General features: G+C 66.9%; 1 protein-coding gene across 1 annotated transcript; it reads right to left on the reverse strand.

Moving 5' to 3' along the window:
- Positions 1-848: 848 nt before the first annotated feature.
- On the reverse strand, positions 849-10,135 carry PC (pyruvate carboxylase; the record flags this gene model as incomplete). Its single annotated transcript, XM_082016078.1, has 7 exons — positions 849-1,097; positions 2,613-2,753; positions 4,438-4,686; positions 5,741-5,920; positions 6,849-7,093; positions 8,341-8,590; positions 10,070-10,135. Coding segments are annotated over 7 exons (1,380 nt in total), but the record flags the coding sequence as incomplete, so codon positions are not given.
- Positions 10,136-10,140: the final 5 nt, after the last annotated feature.

Raw genomic sequence — 10,140 nt, forward strand, 5'->3', positions numbered from 1 at the left:
CCCTCGCATCCCCCTACACCCTCCCCTATAGGGTCCCCCGCTCCCCTATAGGCGCCCGTGTCCCCCTATGGCCTCCCACGTGCCCCTATAGCCCCCATACCCCCCGCAGGCGGTGGGCGTGGTTAGTCCAGTCTTTATTGCCCAGGACCCCCCCCAGGCGATGGGGGAGGGGTGTGCGGGGGGAGGGCTCGGGTGGGGCCCCTCCCCCTCCAGGTTTGTTCCCGTGGGGTGTGGGGAGGGGCGCCCCTCCCCCCCCCATCGTCCAGTTTCACCCCCGCCCTTTGGTCACAGACTCCGCCCCCTCCCCCGCGCGAGAGGGGGGGAGGGGTGCTCGGCAGCAGCGGGGGGGGGAGGGGCAGCGGGGGGGAGGGGCAGCTGGGGGATGTCCCCCCCTCCCCCCTCCTAAGGCAGCGCGGCAGGGGCGGGGTTAATGAAACGGGGGGGGGTGGGGGGGTCTGCCCCCCCCGCGCTAAAAGGGGGAGGGGCCCAAAATGTGGGGGGACCCCCCCGGAAAGGGGGTGACCCTCCCCCGCCCCCCAAAATGGGGCGACCCCCCCCCAAAAGGCATCACCCCTCCCCCAAGTAAGGGCTGGGCCCCTCCCCCAAGAAACGGTGCCCCCCAATTATGGGGCACCCCCTAATTAATACTGACCCCTCCCCCAATTAAGGGGTGCCCCCCCCGAGCTGTCCCCCCGCTTCCACAGCAGGGGGCGCTAGCGGGGGGGGGGGGGGGGCTCTTAAAGGGCCAGCGCCTCATTTATCAAGAGCGGGGTTTTTTGGGGGAGGGGGTGTCAGAAGAAGCCTGGGGGGGGGGTATCTGTGCTTCCGCCCCCCCCCCCTCCCCTTTTTTACTCAATTTCGACGATGAGGTCATCGCCCTCCAGGCTGAGGCCGGGGCGGACGTGGAGGCGGGTGACGGTCCCCCCCAGGGGCGCCGTCACCACCGTCTCCATCTTCATGGCGCTGAGGACGCAGAGGGGGTCCCCCTTGGCCACCCGCGCCCCCACCTCCACCCGCACCTCCACCACCTCCCCCGGCATGGGGGCCCCCACCTGCCCCTTGGCCCCCCGCTCCGCCTTGGGGTGCACGTGCATCTCCTGGGGGGGGGGAAAAAAAGGGGGAGGGGGTGAGGGGGGGGGTGGCCCCCCAGATACCCCCGTGGCCCCCAGGAACCCCCATGGTCCTTGGGACCCCCCCCCAAATTCCCAGGACCCCCCCCGTGTCCCCCATGACCCCCCCTGTGTCCCCCAGGAACCCCTATGGTCCTTGGGACCCCCCCCCAAATTCCCAGGACCCCCCCCGTGTCCCCCATGACCCCCCCTGTGTCCCCCAGGAACCCCTATGGTCCTTGGGACCCCCCCCCAAATTCCCAGGACCCCCCCCGTGTCCCCCATGACCCCCCCTGTGTCCCCCAGGAACCCCCATGGTCCTTGGGACCCCCCCCCAAATTCCCAGGACCCCCCCCGTGTCCCCCATGACCCCCCCTGTGTCCCCCAGGAACCCCCATGGTCCTTGGGACCCCCCCCCAAATTCCCAGGACCCCCCCCGTGTCCCCCATGACCCCCCCTGTGTCCCCCAGGAACCCCCATGGTCCTTGGGACCCCCCCCCAAATTCCCAGGACCCCCCCCGTGTCCCCCATGACCCCCCCTGTGTCCCCCAGGAACCCCCATGGTCCTTGGGACCCCCCCCCAAATTCCCAGGACCCCCCCGTGTCCCCCAGGAACCCCCCTGTGTCCCCCAGGAACCCCCATGGTCCTTGGGACCCCCCCCAAAACTCGCGGGACCCCCCCCACATCCCCCAGACCCCTCTGTGACTCCCCTAAACCCCCTCATATCCCCTCTGCACCCCCTCTAGGCCCCCCCACCCCCCTCTGTGCCCCCTCAGGCCCCCCCCTCGCCCCGTGTCCCCCCCAGACACCCCCATTCCCAGCCCCCCCCATGGCCTGAGCACCCCGCACGAGGATGGGGCACAGTTGCCCATCCCCAAGAAAACCCTTGCCCATCACCCCCTAAACCCCCCCAAAGCCCCCTGAGACCCCCCAAACCCCCTGAGACCCCCCCAGACCCCCCCAAAACCCCCTGAGACCCCCCCCAGAGCCCCAAAACCCCCTCACCCCCTGGGTGTCCCGCACGAGGATGGGGCGCAGTTCCCCATCCCCAAGAAAACCCTTGCCCATCACCCCCTAAACCCCCCCAAAACCCCAGAGACCCCCCTAGACCCCCCCAAAACCCCCTCAGACCCCCTCCAGCCCCCCAAAAACCCCTCAGACCCCCCCCCAGCCCCCCCCCATGGCCTGAGCACCCCGCACGAGGATGGGGCGCAGTTGCCCATCCCCAAGAAAACCCTTGCCCATCACCCCCTAAACCCCCCCAAAACCCCCAGAGACCCCCCTAGACCCCCCCAAAACCCCCTCAGACCCCCCCAGCCCCCCAAAAACCCCTCAGACCCCCCCCCAGCCCCCCCCCATGGCCTGAGCACCCCGCACGAGGATGGGGCGCAGTTGCCCATCCCCAAGAAAACCCTCGCCCATCACCCCCTAAACCCCCCCAAAACCCCCAGAGACCCCCCTAGACCCCCCAAAACCCCCTCAGCCCCCCCCCAGCCCCCCACCTTCATGGCCTGGGTGTCCCGCACGAGGATGGAGCGCAGTTGCCCGTTGAGCTCGAAGAAAACCTCGCGCTGCCCGGCGGCGTTCAGGTCCCCCAGCGCCAGCGCCTTGATGTGCAGCGTCTTCCCCCGCTCCAGCTCCACCTGCGCGTGCAAGGGCGGGCGTGCGAGGGCGGGCGTGCAAGGGTGGGCGTGCGAGGGGAGGTGGGAGGGCGAGGGGTCCCGGGTGCGCGGGAGAAGCGCTGGGTGGGGGAGAGGGCGTGCGAGGGGTGCACGAGGGGACACGGGGGGTGCAAGGGGCGTGCGAGGGGTGCGCGAGGGCGTGCGAGGGGACCTGGACATGTGCAAGGGGCGTGGAAGGGGTGCACGAGGGGACGTGGGGGTGCAAGGGGCGTGCAAGGGGTGCACGAGGGGACCCGGGGGTGCAAGGGGCGTGGAAGGGGCGTGCAAGGGGTCCACGAGGGGACCCGGGGGTGCAAGGGGCGTGCAAGGGGTGCACGAGGGGACCCGGGGGTGCAAGGGGCGTGGAAGGGGCGTGCAAGGGGTGCACGAGGGGACCCGGGGGTGCAAGGGGCGTGCAAGGGGTGCACAAGGGGACCCGGGGGTGCAAGGGGTGTGCAAGGGGTGCACGAGGGCACGAGGGGACCCGGGAGGTGCAAGAGCTGCCAGGCATGTGCAGGGGTGCAGGAGGGGTCTAAGCCCCGCCCTCTGATCAAGCCCCGCCCATCGGAAGCCACGCCCCATGCCAGGCCCCACCCATCACAGCCACGCCCGTTCAAGTCCCTCCCTCTCACAAGCCCCGCCCACTCCAGGCTCAATTATTGCCACCCCACTGCCCCCCAGCCCCCTCCCAGTGCCCCCCAGTCCTCTCCCAGTGCCCTCCAGTCCCTCCCAGTGCCCCCCAGTGCCCCCGTCCCATCTCAGTGCCCCCCAATCTCCTCCCAGTGCCCCCCAGTGCTCCCCAATCTCCTCCCAGTGCCCTCCAGTGCCCCCCAGTCCTCTCCCAGTGCCCTCCAGTTCCTCCCAGTGCCCCCCAGTGCCCCCCAGTCCTCTCCCAGTGCCCTCCAGTCCCTCCCAGTGCATTCCCAGTGCCCCCCGTCCCATCTCAGTGCCCCCCAATCTCCTCCCAGTGCCCCCCAGTGCCCCCCAATCTCCTCCCAGTGCCCCTCAGTCCCTCCCAGTGCGTTCCCAGTGCCCCCCTGTCCCGTCTCAGTGCCCCCCAATCTCCCCCCAGTGCCCCCCAGTCCTCTCCCTGTGCCCTCCAGTCCCTCCCAGTGCGTTCCTGGTGCGCCCATGTCCCATCTCAGTGCTTCCCAGTGCCCCTCAGTGCCCTCTAATCTCCTCCCAGTGCCCTCCAGTCCCTCCCAGTGCATTCCCAGTGCCTCCCAATCCTGTCTCAGTGCCCCTCAGTCCCTCCCAGTGCCCTCTAATCTCCTCCCAGTGCCCTCCAGTCCCTCTCAGGGCATTCCCAGTGCCTCCCCATCCCATCTCAGTGCCTCCCAGTGCCCCTCAGTGCCCTCTAATCTCCTCCCAGTGCCCTCCAGTCCCTCCCAGTGCATTCCCAGTGCCTCCCAATCCTGTCTCAGTGCCCCTCAGTCCCTCCCAGTGCCCTCTAATCTCCTCCCAGTGCCCTCCAGTCCCTCTCAGGGCATTCCCAGTGCCTCCCCATCCCATCTCAGTGCCTCCCAGTGCCCCTCAGTGCCCTCTAATCTCCTCCCAGTGCCCTCCAGTCCCTCCCAGTGCCCCCCAATCTCCTCCCAGTGCCCTCCAGTCCCTCCCAGCGCCCCCCAATCTCCTCCCAGTCCCCTCCCAGCCTCCCCCTCCCAACCTCAAACTCCTCGGCGATGGTGGGGCCCTCGAGGAAGAGGCGGGTGCCCAGGCAGGAGACGGGGCCGAAGGTGGAGGTGAAGGTGCGGAAATCGTCGTAGACTTTGGGGTACAGCGCGGCCGAGAGCAGCTCCTCGGGGCCGGGGGGGGCCCCGTGCCGCGCCCCCAGCTCCCGTCCCAGCGCCTCGAAATCCAGCGGCGGCAGCGAAGCCCCCGGGCGCCCCTCGAGGCGCGGCAGGTCCTTCAGGACCTGGGGGGGGGGGGGATGGAGGGAGTCGGCACGGCAACCTGGGCGCCGTGGGGACAGAGGGAGTGGAAGGGATGGTGGCAGCCTGCCCTGGGCTTGTTGCTAGGGGCTGCTGCCATGGCAACCGGGACTGGGAGCCGTTGTTAGGGCTGGGTGCCTTGGCAACCATTATTAGGACCCGTTGCTAGGGTTGGGTGCCATGGCAACCATGACAGGGACCCGTTGCTAGGGGCTGGTGCCATGGCAACCAGCACAAGGACCCGTTGCTAGGGTTGGGTGCCATGGCAACCAGCACAGGGACCCGTTGCTAGGGGCTGGTGCCATGGCAACCAGCACAAGGACCCGTTGCTAGGGTTGGGTGCCATGGCAACCAGCACAGGGACCCGTTGCTAGGGGCTGGTGCCTTGGCAACCATTATTAGGACCCGTTGCTAGGGTTGGGTGCCACGGCAACCAGCACAGGGACCCGTTGCTAGGGGCTGGTGCCATGGCAACCTGCACAAGGACCTGTTGCTAGGGGCTGGTGCCATGGCAACCATCCTTGGGATCCATGGTTAGGGTCGGGTGCCATGGCAACGATCATGAGGACTCGTTGCTAGGGTCGGGTGCCATGGCAACCAGCACCACGTGCTGTCGCTGGGGCCTGGCGCCATAGCAATGGCCTCCAGTAAACCCTCCCAGTGCCTTCCCAGTACCCCCAGTGCCTCCCAGTCCCTTCCCAGTGCCTCCCAGTGCCTTCCTGGTACCTCCCAGTGCCCTCCCAGTCCCTTCCCAGTGCCTCCCAGTGCCCTCCCAGTGCCTTCCTGCTGCCTCCCAGTGCCCTCCCAGTGCATCCTAGTCCTTTTCCAGTGCTCCCAGTGTCCCCCAGTGGCTCCCAGTCCCCTCCCAGTGCCCCCCACTGCCCTCCCAGTCCCTTCCCAGTGCCTCCCACTGCCCCCCAGTCCCTTCCCAGTGCCTCCCACTGCCCCCCAGTCCCTTCCTAGCGCCCCCACTGCCCTCCCAGTCCCTGCCCAGTGCTCCCAGTGCCTCCCAGCGCCCCCCCCAGCGCCGCCCCTCACCCGGGAGCGGAAGGGCTCAGGGAAGCCCCCCGGGGGGGTTCCGATGTGTCCCTGGAGGAACTCGACGACGGAGAGGGGGAAGGAGAGCTCGTCCGCCCGTGCCTCCGCCTCCTCCCGCGACAGCCCGTTCTGCACCATGAACTGCGCCAGGTCGCCCACCACCTTCGAGGACGGCGTCACCTGCGCCCCGCAGCACCCGGCGGCGTCACCCGGCGGCGTCACCCCGCGGAGTCACCCCGCGGCGTCACCCCGCGAGGCTGCTGCCGTCGGGATCCTTCCTCAGGGCGGCGAGTAGCTCGCCCGAGAGTGGGTCTTGCCCCATGGAGACCACTCACCCCATGGAGACCACCCCACCCTATGGAGACCACCCCACCCTATGGAGACCAGCTACCCCATGGAGAACATCCACCCCATGGAGAACATCCACCCCATGGAGACCACTCCATGGTGACCACCGTGTGGACACCACCCATTCCATGGAGACCACCCACTCCATGAAGACCACCCACTCCATGGAGACCACCCACTCCATGGAGACCACCCCACCCTATGGAGGACCCAACCCATAGAGCATCCATCCCATGGAGACCATCCACCCCATGGAGACCACCCCATGGTGACCACCGTATGGACACCACCCAATTCCATGGAGACCACCCACTGCATGAAGACCACCCACTCCATGGAGACCATCCACCCCATGGAAACCATCTACCCCACAGAGACCACCTACTCCATGGAGACCATCTTATGGAGACCACCCATCCCATGGACACAACTGACCCCATGGACACCACCCGACCCACAAAGATGGCCCCATGGAGATCATCCACACCATGGAGATCATCCACACCATGGAGACCATCCTACTCCATGGGACACCACCCTCCCGACGGAGATCGCTTATCCCATGGAGACCGCCCACCCCACGGACACCACCCACCTCACAGAGACCACCTCATGGAGACCATCCTCCCCCACAGAGGAGACAATCCACCCCATGGAGACAATCCACCCCATGGAGACCACCCTATGGAGACCACCCATCCCACAGAGACCTTCTCCATCAACATCACCCTATGGAGACCACCCGCAACCCCATCCCCACCTTGATGAGGTCCCCGAGGAGCTTGTTGGCCTCGGCGTAGGCTTTCTTGACCTCCTTGAACTTGTGGCCCAGCCCCATGGCGTGGGCCTGGAAGTGAAGGTTGGTGTATTGTCCCCCCGGGATCTCGTTCTCGTAGACGTCCGCGTTGCCCGACTTCATGGTGGCCGTGCAGTCGAAGGCGGCGTAGAGCGCCCGCGCCCCCTCCCAGTACTCGCTGTACTCGAACACCCGCTCCAGCGCGATGCCTGGGGGGGCGGGAGCGTGGGTGGGGGGCGCCCATGGGTGGGGACGCCGCGGTGAGGGGCGGCCATGGGTTGGGGGCCATCTCGTGGTTGAGGGACACCACGTATTGGGCACGACGTCGTGACTGGTACCGCGATCACGGACGTAGCGTCGTTGCCATGACCGCGGCGTCACTGCTGCGATCGTGGCAGCATCACCACGGCCACAGGCCATTGCCATGGCCACCGTGCCACGGGCAAGACCATGGCAACACCTCCGTGACCCACATTGCCACCTCCTTGACCATGTTGCCATTGCCAAGACAATGGTGGGACCTCCATAACCGTGTCACCACCTCCATAACCGCGTCACCACCTCCATAACCGCGTCACCACCTCCATAACCGTGTCGCCATTCCCAAGACCATGGTGGGACCTCCATAACCGCGTCACCACCTCCATAACCGCATCACCACCTCCATAACCGCGTCGCCACCTCCATAACCGCGTCGCCATTCCCAAGACCATGGTGGGACCTCCATAACCATGTCACCACGTCCATAACCACGTCACCACCTCCATATCTCCGTCACCACCTCCATAATCACTGCCTCCATACCTACGTCACCGCCACCATGACTGCGTCACCGCCACCATAATTACATCACTGCCACCATAATTACGTCACTGTCTCCATAACTATGTCACTGCCTCCATAATTACATCACCGCCACCATGACTGCGTCACCGCCTCCATAATTACATCACCGCCACCATGACTGCATCACCGCCTCCATAATTACGTCACCGCCTCCATAACTATGTCACCGCCACCTTGACTGGGTCATCGCCTCCATAATTATGTCACCACCTCCGTATCTACGTCACCGCCACCATAATTACATCACTGCCACCATAATTACGTCACCGCCTCCATAACTATGTCACCGCCTCCATAATTACATCACCGCCACCATGACTGCATCACCGCCTCCATAATTACATCACCGCCTCCATAACTATGTCACCGCCTCCATAATTACATCACCGCCACCATGACTGCGTCACCGCCTCCATAATTACATCACCGCCTCCATAACTATGTCACTGCCTCCATAATTACGTCACCGCCTCCGTAACTACGTCACCGCCACCACGACTGGGTCACCGCCTCCATAATTATGTCACCGCCTCCATAACTATGTCACCGCCTCCATGACTGCGTCACCGCCTCCCAGACCGCGGTGGCACCTCCACGGGGGTGTCCATACCTGTGTCGAGGGGGGTCCCGCGGGCGCAGGCCACCAAGGCGCCCATGCTGGGTTGGGAGGTCATGCCGGCCATGGCGTCCACGGCCACGTCCACCACGTCGGCGCCGGCGTCGGCGGCCGCCAGCATGGAGGCGACGGCGGCCCCGGCGGTGTCGTGGGTGTGGACGTGCAGCGGCACCTCGGGGAACTGCTCCCGCAGGGCCCCCACCAGCAACCGGGCGGCCGCCGGCGTCAGCAGCCCCGCCATGTCCTGGGGGGGGGGCACAGGGGTCGTGGGGGGTCAGAGGGGTCGTGGGGACCCCTCGACTCCCAGCCCGACCCGAGCCCCCCCCCAGCAGCTGCCCCACTGTGTCCTGGGGGAGTAGGGGACTCCCAAATCCACCTCCCAGCCCCCCAATTCGCCATCCCACCCACCCCCGGACCCCCAAATCTCCCATCCCTCAGCCCCCACCCCCCTCGCCAGCCCCCCAAATCCCCCCTCCCAGCCCCCCAACACCCCCAAATCACTCCCCAGGCCCCCCAAATCCCCTCTGCCATCCCCCAGCACCCCCAAATCCCCCCCCAGGCCCCCCAAATCCCCCCTGTCATCTCCCAAATCCCCTCTGCCACCCCCCCAGCACCCCCAAATCCCCCCCCAGGCCCTCCAAATCCCCTCTGCCATCCCCCCAGCACCCCCAAATCCCCCCCAGGCCCCCAAATCCCCCCTGCCATCTCCCAAATCCCCTCTGCCATCCCCCAGCACCCCCAAATCACAACCCAGGCCCCTCCAAATCCCCTCTGCCATCCCCCACCACCCCCAAATCCCCCCCAGGCCCCCCAAATCCCCCCTGCCATCCCCCAAATCCCCTCTTCCATCCCCCAGCACCCCCAAATCCCCCCTTCCATCCCCCAAATCCCCTCTGCCATCCCCCCAGCACCCCCAAATCACCCCCCAGCACCCCCAAATCCCCCTGCCATCCCCCAAATCCCCTCTGCCACCCCCCCAGCACCCCCAAATCCCCCCCCAGGCCCCCCAAATCCCCCTGCCATCTCCCAAATCCCCTCTGCCATCCCCCCAGCACCCCCAAATCACCCCCAGGCCCCCCAAATCCCCCCTGCCATCCCCCAAATCCCCTCTGCCATCCCCTCAGCACCCCCAAATCACCCCCCAGCACCCCCAAATCCCCCCTGCCATCCCCCAAATCCCCCTGCCATCCCTCCAGCACCCCCAAATCACCCCCCAGGCCCCCCAAATCCCCTCTGCCACCCCCCCAGGCCCCCCAAATCCCCCCTGCCATCCCCCAAATCCCCTCTGCCATCCCCCCAGCACCCCCAAATCACCCCCCAGCACCCCCAAATCCCCCCTGCCATCCCCCAAATCCCCTCTGCCACCCCCCAGGCCCCCCAAATCCCCCCTGCCATCCCCAAATCCCCCCTGCCATCCCTCCAGCACCCCCAAATCACCCCCAGGCCCCCCAAATCCCCTCTGCCACCCCCCAGGCCCCCCAAATCCCCCCTTCCATCCCCCAAATCCCCTCTTCCATCCCCCCAGCACCCCAAATCACCCCCCAGCACCCCCAAATCCCCCCTGCCATCCCCCAAATCCCCTCTGCCACCCCCCCAAGCCCCCCAAATCCCCCCTGCCATCTCCCAAATCCCCTCTGCCATCCCCCCAGCACCCCCAAATCCCCCCTGCCATCCCCCAAATCCCCTCTGCCATCCCCCCAACACCCCCCCCGCCCCCCCAAACCTTGATGCAGAGGATGTGGGTGCCGGCGGCCACCAGCTCGCGGGCCAGGCCCAGGTAGTAGTCCAGGCTGT

Source organism: Phaethon aethereus (genome assembly GCF_964289735.1).
Source record: "Phaethon aethereus genome assembly, contig: HAP1_SCAFFOLD_71, whole genome shotgun sequence".
In the NCBI taxonomy this organism is placed as follows: domain Eukaryota; kingdom Metazoa; phylum Chordata; class Aves; order Phaethontiformes; family Phaethontidae; genus Phaethon; species Phaethon aethereus.